Source organism: Rattus norvegicus, chromosome 15, assembly GCF_036323735.1.
Source record: "Rattus norvegicus strain BN/NHsdMcwi chromosome 15, GRCr8, whole genome shotgun sequence".
In the NCBI taxonomy this organism is placed as follows: domain Eukaryota; kingdom Metazoa; phylum Chordata; class Mammalia; order Rodentia; family Muridae; genus Rattus; species Rattus norvegicus.
The window spans coordinates 41,836,728-41,849,498 of record NC_086033.1 but is presented as its reverse complement, the minus strand read 5'-3'; the positions used below and the strand labels follow the sequence as shown (position 1 = coordinate 41,849,498).

At 47.2% G+C, this 12,771-nt stretch overlaps 1 protein-coding gene across 2 annotated transcripts in view; it reads left to right on the top strand.

Annotated features, from left to right (window-relative positions):
- The first annotated feature begins 8,494 nt into the window (after window positions 1–8,494).
- Blk (BLK proto-oncogene, Src family tyrosine kinase) overlaps window positions 8,495–12,771 on the top strand; it is a 38,304-nt gene continuing 34,027 nt past the window's right edge. The window contains exons 1-2 of one of the 2 annotated variants that reach the window (XM_006252188.4): window positions 8,495–8,867; window positions 10,217–10,404. In XM_006252188.4, the coding sequence (XP_006252250.1) occupies window positions 10,241–10,404 (164 nt within the window). In that variant the 5' untranslated portion in view covers window positions 8,495–8,867; window positions 10,217–10,240. The remainder of the gene's footprint in view (window positions 8,868–10,216; window positions 10,405–12,771) is intronic. The other variant, NM_001025751.1, reaches the window with a different exon arrangement.

Here is a 12,771-nt window from a genome sequence, read left to right as displayed (position 1 = left end):
CTCTCCTCTCCTCCCCTCCCCTCCCCTCCCCTGGCGCCTCTCTCTCTCTCTCTCTCTCTCTCTCTCCTCCCCTCTCCTCCCCTCCCCTCCCCTGGCGCGCCCCTCTCTCTCTCTCTCTCTCTCTCTCTCTCTCTCTCTCTCTCTCTCTCTCCTCCCTTCAAAACTCTGTGCCCACCTTACTTTTCTTATTTTTTCACGGTCCAGTCACAGGCCTTGCCTCATCTTGCCCCTGCCCTCACCTGCATACAGACCACAATCTACACCTTCTATGTGGTAACTGACCACACATCCGGCCAGTAGGACCAGCTGACTCGTTACCCCAGATGGTCTAGCTAGGAGGGGAGGACAGAACCCCAGGACATTTTCATTTCCCTGGTGACCAGTGAGGCTCAACACATACTCCATTGTTTCTGCATGAATGTCCGAGTCCCTCAACATCCCTTCAGAGTCCTATTTCCTCTCTCCCCTAGTTTAAAATGCCAATATTTTATTTTAGTTATCTTACTTATTTTAGTATAAGCCTGGATCATTCCATTCAGTTCCATCAATCCGGTAATTTCTAAGTTAGTCGGTGCCACATTATTTTAACTATGACTTCATTACCTATCACCAGACATGCGCTTTGCAATGGTGGCAATTTTGTTTGCTTTCTGTGGATGGGAAACTGAAGCTCAGGGTTAAAATGATTTTCTCACAGCCTGCCTCACCTGTTCCCAAGGCAAAAAGGGTCTTTACATAGAGCCATATCTTCTCCTGTCTGCTCTTATCCCCCGGTTCCTGCTACCCCACAGCATGCATTATTGTGTGCTAGGTAATGCCGAGCTTTGCTCTCCGGCTTTGCCATCAGGATTGGAAAGGCTATGCCCATAGTGTCTCCAGTCAGAAGACCCACTAGGTGCTTGAAGACCCACTAGGTACTTGGAGACCCACTATGTGCCTGGAGAACCACTAGGTGCCTGGAGAACCACTAGGCGCTTGGGAACATTGAGTGGACAATCTTCTTATCTCAGCCTCAGGAGAACTAGTTCTGAAAGTGGCTGATCTGCTTTTCTTTTCTAGACATTGATGGCTCAGCTTGTGTGTGCTCTCCACTCTGGGCTCTAGAGGACCCAAAGTCAGGCGTGTGCCCTCAGCAAGCAGAGGAATTTCCCAGGAAATTTGTGGCACGTTGGCCTTCTCTTTTTTTATTTCTTAATCTTTTCACTCTTATTTCCCCTTTTGACGTGTTCCCTCAACTCTGTCCTTTTGGGAAATGTGTTCGTTGGTGTGCCACAACGCAATGAGGTGACCCATGAATGAAAAATGAGGCGAAATAACCTGGCAGGTATAAAAGGTTTGAGAGGCTAAACAGTTAACCAGGAGGTACCATTTGCTGCTAGAGCATCCTGGATTCTGCCCTAATGGGGAAGTGGCCTCTCCCTTCCTAGGGAGAGTCCCCCAGTGCCAATTCCTAAAACCACTGTGCCGGCCAGCCCAGCCCAGTCCCTGATCTAGCTTGTTCCTTTATGTACTGAGTGTCCTTGTGGGGTGGCCCTGGCTTAGTATCTACTCCTGCTCTGGGGAAGCCTCCTAGTAAGGAGGCCTGCAAGAGTTTGCAGTGACTGCACCACAGCTCACTAGGGTGGGCTCTGCAGCCAGGGTGTCCCCAGGGTCTCAGGGGGGCTAGCTGAACTTTACAAGGCTGCTGACCTTTAAGTTACTAAGAAAGCTTAGTTTGCGGTTAGCGGCTCAGCCTTCAGGATTGGATGCTCCCCGCACTGCTGCTCTAAAACTGGTCATTAGTGGGATTGTGGAATGGAGGTCTGGAAAGGGTTTTCCAAGAAGAAATGTTGGAGAGAAGAGAGGACTGGACTGCAGATGGGAAAGCCTAGAATTTTGTCTCATGCAACTGCTCCCTGGCTTTTAAGAAAATGTCCCTTTCTTAACCCTGCAGAATGGGAGTAATGAAACCTGGACATGACATGACGATTCCTTCAGTCACTCGACAATTGTGATCAAGTTCTCACTATGACTATTGGAGGCTATTACAGGAACAGCAGGAAAGGCATCACCATACCTTCTCACAGGTCTTAACCTTTATTCTAGTGCATGAAACAGGCACCAGCAATTGGATAAACCAATGAGCAAAGTCTCTTAAAGCTCCCTCTGGGGGCTGACAAGTACAGTCAAGAAAACACAATGGTGGTCACTGAGAGGGGGAGGAGAGTATGAGAACTGGTTAGAGGAGAAGACTGTCTAGGCTACCAGTGCCCTGGCTTGAGGACTAGCCATGGAGATGGGCAGGGGAGGGATTGCACACAGCCTGTCTAGGGATCTGCTGCCTAGGACAGGGAGTAGAGAGGACTCTACTCTTCAGATGCCACTGTTATCTCTTAGGAAATATTGAGGTTGTGATGGAGCCTGGGTCTGGAGAAGTATGTAACAAGGAAAAATTCCCTGGGAAGATTTAAGATAAGGTGGGACCACAAAAACAAAACAAAACAAAAAAACCAAAACAAACAAAAAAAAAAACAAAAACAAAAAAACCCAAAACAACAACAAACACACACAAACACCCCCAATTCTGGTAGCTCTATTGCTCAGCTGAAGTTTCAGCTTTGTCCCAGAGGTGGGTTTCTGTGTGGGTATAGACAGTTGCTATGCCCAGGGAGAGCCTTGACTTGGTGACTATTGGCAGTTGGAAGGGAGCAGGTTGGCAGGCCTCTGCTAGAAAGCAGTGTCACCAGAGCCTGCAGCCAAAGGCCAGAAGGGGCCCAGTCACTTCTCACATACATTGAGGGGTCAGCATGCTAGGGACCTGAAACCCTTAGAAGATAAATGTCAACAACATCTGCATTTTAAGACAAGGAAAATGTGCTTCAGGCAGGCTAGGCAGCTTTAAGCTGTTGGCCACCAAGAAACCCATAAGGACTCATGTGCAAGGACTTGAGATATTTAAAAGAAGTATCAAACATTTGCGGGCCAGCTACTTAACAGGCTCATTGTCACAAGAACCCCAAGAAAGAGCTGGTTTCTGTTGTCTCAATTCTAAGATGAGGAAACTGAGGTTTGGCAACTGGGGGACACAGTGGGACACCCACAGCTGGACAATTTATAAACTGGGACCCCAGCTTTACCCCACATGGCGCTGAGGCCTGCTGTCTCCCTTCTGAATTCAGACACTTCCTGTGTTTAACAAACTCCTTTCCAGAGACTCCATCCTGGCATTCTCTTGAGCTCCATAGGTCCTGAGGCTTGGGAAGTATTGAAAATCAACTTAGTTGGTCAAACTAACACTAAAGAAATGAAACAGGGGTGAGATGATGTCATCTTGGGAGATCCTACCCCTCGTTTACCCACAAAAACAACGATTTCACAATGACCACAGATGAAAATAGGTCCTGGGAGCTCTGGAGTAGTTAAGAAGCTGCGTCTAACTTGAGACTGGCTGCACTAGCAGAACACAGAGAGCATGTCGAGTGCGTTGTCCTAACCCCAGGGCAGTCTAACAGCTCAGTGTCAAGAGGTTTCTCCTTGGCCATGACTTTTTTCCCTGGTTGAGAACAGAAGTTCTGGGATCCACTGAGCATCCTAGCACCTTTGGGGTTGTCATGGTCCTACACAGCTTTTGTCTCTGAGGGTCAATACTAACCCTAAGCTGAGAGGGCTGCTTGGAACCTACCCCAGTGCTTCCTTAGAGCCAAAGCTTTCATTGCCTGTCCCTCTGGGACTTTCCAGTGCTTACAAATGTCAGTGTCACAGCCAGTGGTCCCATTGCCACCAGTGCCCACCTAACAAAGCCAGAGCTGCTGACTTCCCTGAGAACACGTGCCCTGGATGCAGCATCCCTGCACATTAGGAACCTGGCGTTTCCCACACCCCACTTAGTTCCCTTGAGCTGACTCCCAGGCAAAGCTTTTTCCCTACCAAAGACAGTTCACCGGTTGGCAAGACGTTCCTGCCTCTCCAAATGTGCAGATGCCAACAAATACACCTGCGAGCCCTCACACACGAGGGCTCGTGCACACGCACACACTCAAGAACACATGCGCACACGCACACATGCAAGCTCACATGTGTATGCCTGTACATAAAACATGTACCGCCACAGGACACAACAAGCTTTCAGTTAGACAAATTTGGATCTTCAGGTTGCCTGTCAAACAATCCAAAATAATGCTTTTTTTTTTTTTTCAAAAAAGCAGCTCAGCCAAAAAATATACACAGCTCAAGAGTATTAAAAAAAAAGTACTTAAATAAAATTAGTTCAACAGAGAGATGCCATAAAACAAAAAAACAGAAGAATTCTGAGACTGAAGAACAGCAGGAGTGAAGTGAAATGTTTCGTCACCAACCATCCCCAGCAGACATCACCGAGCTGAAGAATCGGCAAACATTTGGAGCCCTGCAGTCAGGGGAGGAAAACAACACCACAGCTCTCGGAGGGACCGCATCAAGCAGACCACACATATTGTCACTGTCCCAGAAGGTGAGAAAGAGAGGAACACACAAAGAAATGATGGCCGAAAGCTTTCTAAAACTTGGGAGAAAATAAGTATCCAGATGAAGATCAAAGGACCCCAAAAAAAGGCCAATCCACTTGCCTAGCAAGCTCAAGGCCCTGGGTTCGGTCCCCAGCTCCGAAAAAAAGAAAAAAAAAAAGGCCAATCAGAAGAGGACTGACTCGAGGCTCGTTATAATCAAACTGTCAAAAGCCGGAAGCAAAGAGAATTCTGAAAGGAATGAATGCAGCCACACAAGGGGGTCCCAATGCACTATAAGCGTATTTCTTAGCAGAAGTTTAGCAGTCTAGGAGACGGGAGATGAGATAGCCAAGGAACCGTCATGAACTCGAGAAGTTCCCATCCCACAGCGGGTGCACACTGCACGCAGGAAAGATTCTCCTAACCTTCCAACCACTCCCTGCTCCCCGAAGCCCACACTCTGTGCTGTTTCCTCTGAGCCCTATGAGATCGACTTGCATGTTTCATAGAAAGTGATTTTATACCAGTCCTCCACTGTCGGCACAGGCCTGGTTCATGGCTTTCCAGTCTCAGTTTCGTTAATTCACAGAAATCCTCTCTCTCTCTCTCTCTCTCTCTCTCTCTCTCTCTCTCTCTCTCTCTCTCTCTCTCGTACCAGGAATCAAACCCAGGACCTGTGCATGCTAGGAAAATTCTTTAACCACTGAGCTATAACCCCAGCCTATTTGTTGGTTTGTTGTTTATTTATTACAATTTCCGTTTCTCTGTTGAGAGCGCCTATCTGCTGACTCGTATTAACGTGAAGTGTAACACTCTACATCTTTGAGAACATCTTCCTTTAATTCCATGGACGTATCTATCTGTGGTGCCTGCTTTGAACTCTTACACTTCCTTGGTGCTTGGCATTGCTTTCTGGCCACTCTGTCGTTGCTGTTGTGTTTTAGTTTTGCTTTTTTCCTCATGTCTGTAACTTTTGATGAAAACTGGGCATCGCATTGCAATGTTTCTAGTTTTGTTTGATTCTCCTGAAAGTTACTGGTGCTTGGTTTTAGGAACCTAGTCGGGCTTAGTTTATAACACCGAGCCCCACGGCATGCTGCATAGCCGCTGTAATCTCTGCGCTGTGTACTATCAGCATTTATCTTTATTTTAAGACTTGTTTTTATTACTTTAAAGTGTGTGTGTGTGTGTGTGTGTGTGTGTGTGTGTGTGTGTGTGTGTGTGTGTGTTCAGGCACCTGTGGGAGCCTGAGGTCATGGATCCCCTGGAGCTGCAGTTATGGGCAGTTGGGAGCCCCCAGACATGGGGGCTGGAAATCAAACTCAGGTTCTGTGCAAGAACCGAGAGTACTCTTCCCTGAGCCATCTCTCCAACACTTTTACTTTACTTTTTAATCGGGCTCCCTCAAGGCTCTAGTCTCTTTCTTCATTGTGATAATCTTTGAAAGGGGTCACGCTCACACACCTTGAACAAGTACCCTTCACACTCAGCTGCCCTAGCTGGGTGTGGCTGGAGAGGCAAGCGGCTGTACAGCAAGCCCTTCTGTCGCCCTTTGACCTCACTTTTGGCTGACTCTCTAGTGTCTCCCTCCACCCCCGGCCTCGGTCATACTTGTTTCAGCAATTCACTGGGTGTGTAAAGAGATTTTAGTATCTTGGCTCTACCTCGCCTGAAGTATCTTCCAATTCTGACTGTGTTTCTTTTCACCCCGGATCAAAGCTATAACCTTAAGCCAATAAACTTGGAGTTTTCCCCAACTTCTTGTCTACAACTGAATACATAACCTTTAAGCCATAAACTGCAGGCTCACTTCTCCATCCCCAGGACCAAACCTGCTTCCTCTTGCTAGTACAGTTGCTGGTTTTCATTGGCCTGTGGACCAAGCCTACCACAGGTACCAGCAAACCTAGGATTTTCCTTATTCAAAATAGCACCCTCGGTCCCCAGCTCCGAAAAAAAGAAAAGAAAAAAGCACCCATGTGCTGGGCAGCACAATAGAAGTTCTTAATGATTGAGCATTTCCCTATGATCTGAAAGTTGTTCCTTGTATTTATTTTGTTGACAATTTTTGTCTGATGTTATACTTGTTGCCATTTAAAGGGGACTAGCTAATAATGTCCCAGACCAACACCTTTGAGTTAAATCTTGGCTTGGATTATCTGAATGTTTTTCAGCTTAAGTATTCTATTGCTCACATCTTTGGGTTTTAATTATAGGCGAGTTTTTATCAGGAGGTTGGTGTAGAGTCATGGAAAGAGAGCCCTGAGATTTGCATAAGTCACCCCAAATGCACAAAAATAAATGAGGGAAATGACCGAGGGAGGCAGTCAGGCTGAGCATAGAAAGAACCCAGAGAGTCAGAATGAGGGTCTGGTCTCAGTCCTGCCTTGACAAGACCTCTTCGAGGCTCCCTACCTTCATAAACTGTCTGACAAAGGATACTGTCTAACCTGATATTCACTCCTTCCCATCTGTCTCCTGGGTCTTCTCCCTAACAGTTTTCCCATGGGTCCTGTGACGTTGTGAGGATGAAAATGGTTGAAAATAGCTTTCACTTCTGCTCAGACATCTGAAGCCAACAGCATCACTTCCCTGTTCTTTTCTGAGTGGTTGCTGGAATCCATCTGTGTGTGTGTGTGTGTGTGTGTGTGTGTGTGTGTGTGTGTGTGTGTGCTTCCAACATCTGTGGTAAACAGAAGGGTGAGTTTTTCTCAGACTATACCAAGGCCAAGGCCATAAGCAAATTGAAATCTCTCTCCTCTTGCAAACTCTCCCATTTCTCCCACTCTGCCTCTGGGTAGACGAGCCAGTGTCAGAGCAAGCTGTCTCCCTGACTTCCCTTAGTATTCTCCCAGCCTCAGGTTCAAGTGCACAGCTTCAAGTCCAAACATTCTCTGTTCGTTGCAAGCAGAGGAGCCAAGTCTGGTCCTCAGGACTTGCTATGAAACAAAACAAAACAAAACAAAACAAAACAAAACAAAACAAAATCTGGTATGCAATTATGATTCCAGGCTGTAGAAAGCAGAGACAGGATGATTCCTGGGACTGACTAGTCAGGCAACTTACCCTGCTTAGCAAGTTTAAAGTCAAAGAGAAACCTTGCCAAAAACAAAGCAAAACAAACAAACAAACAAAAAACCCCAGCAAAAACCTGATTCCCGAGGAATAATTCCTGAGATGGTCCTTTATTTCCCACACATGTATGCCTATTGATTGCAGGTGAACACTTTAGCTGTTTACTCTATCCTAAATACCATGATAGGGACATTATACATGTTCTTATTAAACCTTTGGGGACAAGCAACAGCCCATAGAACCAAGAGCTCCACAGCTTACTGCAAAGAGCTTCTGATAGCTCTGTCATACACAGACTTGCGGTGAACACTCTCTTAGCCATAAACTCCCAGAAAGGATGTTCTGTATGGGCTGTGAAGTAGAAACTGGCAGATTGATGATATACTCTATCTAGGCTCCTAGATATGAACAAGAAGGGAGGATCTGCCCACTGGCCCCCTGTGATGCCGGGATGAGCAAGGTGTATGATGTCATCTGGGCAGCAGGTCCTCTCAACAACCTTCCTGGTCCCATTTGCCCCTTGATTGATATGGGAAAGGATATACCCAGCTATGGTGTCACAGTCCTTCCCTGTCACCTCACTGTCTGTTCTCTGAGATTTCACTGATCTCAGAGATCAGTTGAAGAACCTCTGAGATCAGATTCACCTGCTGACTACAGTGCTACAGCAAACACAGGGGATTTGTACACACTGAGCATCAATTCTGGACACTGCAGTCACATCTGCTCGGCCACTGAATGCTCACACCATCCTGTCACCTCACTAATATTAGCACCATTGAAAAGCAAAGCAAAAACCAACAGACTGAGAGGACCCCACCCTAGTTCCCACAGGTGGTGCGGACAGAACCCTCTGAAAAATACTTTCTGGAGATAGTTAGAGGTGTGTCGACCCCAACAAACCAATGGAGGGAAAACACCAGCCACGTGGTAAACCAAAACCCATGAGAAAACTCTGGGGTACCAGAGGGGCAATATGACCAGCATGGCTGAACGTCAGGTGCCCACGGAACTTCCTCAAGAGGATCTCTGGGGCTGAGGAGCCAGAATTCTCCAGAAGGCTTGGCTGGAGGGTGGAGCTCACGTTGAACTGCTTCTTGGGGCTTTTGATGGAAGTCTGATCACAACGGGGGCACACACACCTCTGAATGCTGTTAGCAGGAAGCCACAAGCCACTGAAGCTGACTGAGATGAGAAGAATCCATCTGGGGATGGGATTGGTTTGTCGTAACTGGGTCCAGAGCTTCTGGTTGCTGCTAGAAGATTCTTCAACCACATGCACCCTGGGATCTGAACAGCTATGTTGAAAGGCTACTGAAGCCCTGCAAGGTAAGTCTGTCAGCTGGCTTCTGGGCAGCTCGTTTCTCTATACAGTGTGAACAGTGCTCTGAGGCCTGTGGGATGGGTGAGTGGGCAGGAGCATTGCTATGCGTGTGAGACACAGAATCCCCATGTGCTCTGTGCTGTGGCTATGAGTGAGGGACCCCGCTGTCTGTTCCTGAGAGGTCTTTGGATTTATAAAAGCTCACCCATCCAGGGTAGACTGTATGTCTGTAGTTCCAAGATGGGAAAGGCTGTGGAGGTCCCCCAGAGGACATGGGATGTGAGAGAAAATGGCTGGGGACATACAGACATACAGCTACGGAGCTAGAGGCAAGCTGCCCAGCCTGCTAGAAAGGAAGGTAGCTGGAGCCACTACACAGAGCCCAATGAGGTTGATGTTACCATATTTACACTGTCTGGCTCAAGGTCACCTCACCCTTTCTGAAGAAGATTAGAATCTAGGTTCAGAATAAAGAATTCCATCTCTGGCAGGCATCTGAAACCCCACCGCATTGAAGAAACTCATGGAGGCAAGTGTCCACCCAGGTAGCACAAGCTTACACACAAGCTATGTCCGAAGTGCCGTTGAGCCAACTCCTGGTCCCCTCAGGAGCCCGAGCCTAAGAGTCTGTGCCTTGTGGATAAAGAAACTGAGAGTGGGCGTTGTTTCTAAAGTCTGATATATATATATATATATATATATATATATATATATATATATATATATATATATATCAGACTTTGTGTGTGTGTGTGTGTGTGTGTGTGTGTGTGTGTGTGTGTGTATCTCATCAGGGTGCTGCTGATATGGACAGGACAAGATGGTGACCTGGGGTTAAGCCCAGAGGAGGAGTCAGAAGCTAAGAGAGAGCTGGAGGTGGACTGTGCCCTTCCTGGCTTATTAGTCTCTGAGACTTCACTTCTAGATTGGAGCTCTGGCCTGGCGCTTGGCTGGACAACTTCCTCTTTCTGTGCTTGTTTCCAACAGTGCGTTTGGGGGGAGGGGAGCTAAGCTACCTTTCAAACCACTTGTCAAACCTTAATGACTCTGTAGGCACTGCATGCACTCAGGTCAAGTGGTGAAGGGTGGTTAGGCACCTAGATATATACCAGGATGCCCTGTTCTCAGTTGGTCCCCTAGCAGCCCTGTGCTGGTGGCAGGAACCTACTTAGGGGTCCAGAGCTGAGAGGGAACAGCGCTGAGATGCACACTCAGGGCTGTGTCCTTAGGATCCAGCGTTAGTCTGTATCTTAGCACAGCAGTGAGGCAAGGAAGTGTATGGTTGGGAGTTGGGGGGTAGGTGTGGGTGTAGAGGTGAGGGCTAAGAATAGACTGTTCCATGGTCTATACACAGAGGCTGAGAGTCGGGAGCCAGGTGATGAGCTCTTGCTGTGCTCGCTCATATAAGACCTCAAGCTGTGACCTACGACCTTTGGCTGAAGAAGTTTCTACCCCCAAGAGACTCTGGCGCCAGCTTTCCTGGGGACGTGATTCTGCTGAGTCTGCTTCTATGCCCTGTGGGCTACTCAGGCTATTCCTGAGGTAACCTTGTTCCTGTAGGCTGCTCCGTAGCTCAGGCTCCGTGGTTCCATCTTTCCTGCTTTAGTTTCTCCACATCATCTGCCACCTTTGGGGTTAAGTCCTCCCCACATTCCTTGGCCCCTTTGGCTCTCAGCTCTGAAACTGTCTATCAGAGAGCAAGACACTGTGCCAGGCCTGAGAAGCACAGAAGTGAGAGTGGTTATGAAGTCAGTCTCCCATGTCAGTCATTCATTCTGACAAGAGTTCAAATGATAGGACTGTGGAACTGTCCCCCAGGTGCTTTAGGACAGCAGAAAAGAAAGCCAGGTCACTTGTGAGTCCAGAGGCAAATGAACCCTGGGATCAGAAAACAGGAGGGGCCCCTGGGCTCTTGCTTACTTCCCCTAGCAGCGGGAGGGCTGGCCATGTGAGAAAAGCTCTTGGGAGCCCAACTAGAAGAGGTCAGCAGGGCTCTGAGGGCAGACTTGCTGGCAGCTCTCGGAGCCTCTGTATGTCGGCGCTGTCTCTTTCCTTCAGATTTTGCTATAGGAATCTATCCAGTCATCTCTCAGTAGCGTTAGTGGGAGTAGCTGACTTCATGCTCTCATGGGGATATCACGAGAACTGCAGATGCCAGGTGGAAGCTGAACCAGGCCAGGGTCTTGGTAGCCAAGGGAGTTGTAATGTTTCTCAGCACTAATCCGTCACCGCAGACAAGCCATTTACATCTGACTCCAAATGTCAGTCTGTTTTCGAGCGATGTGATATGACCATCAGAGTCTCTGATGGCATGAGAAAACAAGACAGCATGTCTATTCCGCAAACCCCATGAATTTAAAAATGGAGCCCCACACCCACCTCATTTATAGGAACTGGTCTCTTCTGAAGACATAACATAGGAGGGGTCTGAGGGAACCAGAATGAATGCTGGAAGTGCTGATGGTGTCTTCTTTGCTCTTTCTAATGCTAGGCTTGGCTTTGTGGTCCGAGTCTGGGGGATTCTGCTAACTCAGCCCTGGCACTACTTACCCCCAAAGCCCAGTCACGGGGAAGCCACAAGGCGAGCAGGTTGCTGAGACCCGGGAGGGAGAGCCACTGGGAGGGTAGGCTAATTTAACACAGATGTATTGTGTGTCTCCTGACCTCGATCTGTAAAAATTATGTAACCCCAAAGGTAATGCTGAAACAGACATGACCTCTGATTCAGCTGGCTTTGCTTATGTTGGTCCTAAAATCTCTTGTTGGTTTACCCTGGACATAGTTTATCACTGATACATGAGAGACATTACCATGACCCTGCTTTTTCCCCCTTCTCTTTCTGTCGGAACTTAAGCACCTTCCCGTGACTCTATGGCGCAATGGGCATTGTGAGGCTGTATAAATATTGGACCACTAGTTTGCTTTGATTTTTTTAAACCATTATGCAGAGAGCTGTGGTTCAAAAACAAAATAGCACACAGGCAAAGTTAATCTGAGCTGCATCAGTAACCGAAGGCTGTCCTTTTCTAATCCCTCCAAGGAATGACAATTAATTGGGAACACAAAATGCTCATTTGGGGACAGAATGGGGTTGGCACCGAGCTGTAACCGAGTTGTAAGCGGTGATGATGGTGGCTAAGAGTTTGATCCTCTGTCATCTGGCTCCCTGACAACCATATTTGCTGGCCAGTGCTGTGATGTGGTCTTTGGCTGGAGAGCAGACTTTCCTGCCTGGGAAATAAAGTGACTCATAAGGACACAGCCCCTAGAGCTTTGGGCTAGTTTGTTCTTAATCAGAAGTCTGTGAATCCTTGTAGGCTTTGCCAAGGAAAGGGATCTCTGAAAGTGGGTGCCAAATTTAGTATATAAATTCCAGTTTTTTAAAAGACCTCTATCTATCTATCTATCTATCTATCTATCTATCTATCTATCTATCTATCTATCCATTTATCTATCTATCTATCTATCATCTGTCTATCTGTCCTATCTCTCTGTGGGTTTAGGGGAGGGAAAATGCCATGTGTGTGCCCTTGGAGGCCAGAAGAGGGCATCAGACTCCTTGGAGCTGGAGTTGTGAGCCGATACAGTGATGCAGGGAACAGAACTCTCAAGTTTTCTGGAAGAGCAGCAAGTACTCTTAACCACTGAGCCATCTTTCCAGTTCATAAATTTCTATTAAAGAAAAGGTTTTTAACATGCTAATTTTAGTAGTAACAAAAGTAAGCTCTCTTAGTGTACTTCAAAAATAAAAATGATAGAATTGTCATGTTTATGGTAAGCATATTTTCCTGAGGACATTATTTTCAATTTCATCACAGTTATAAGGGGACTGTGAGCCCCAAAGTATTTTTTAGAGTCTCAAGTAGCTCAGACTGGCCTCAAACTTGCTCTGAGGCTAAAGATGACCGT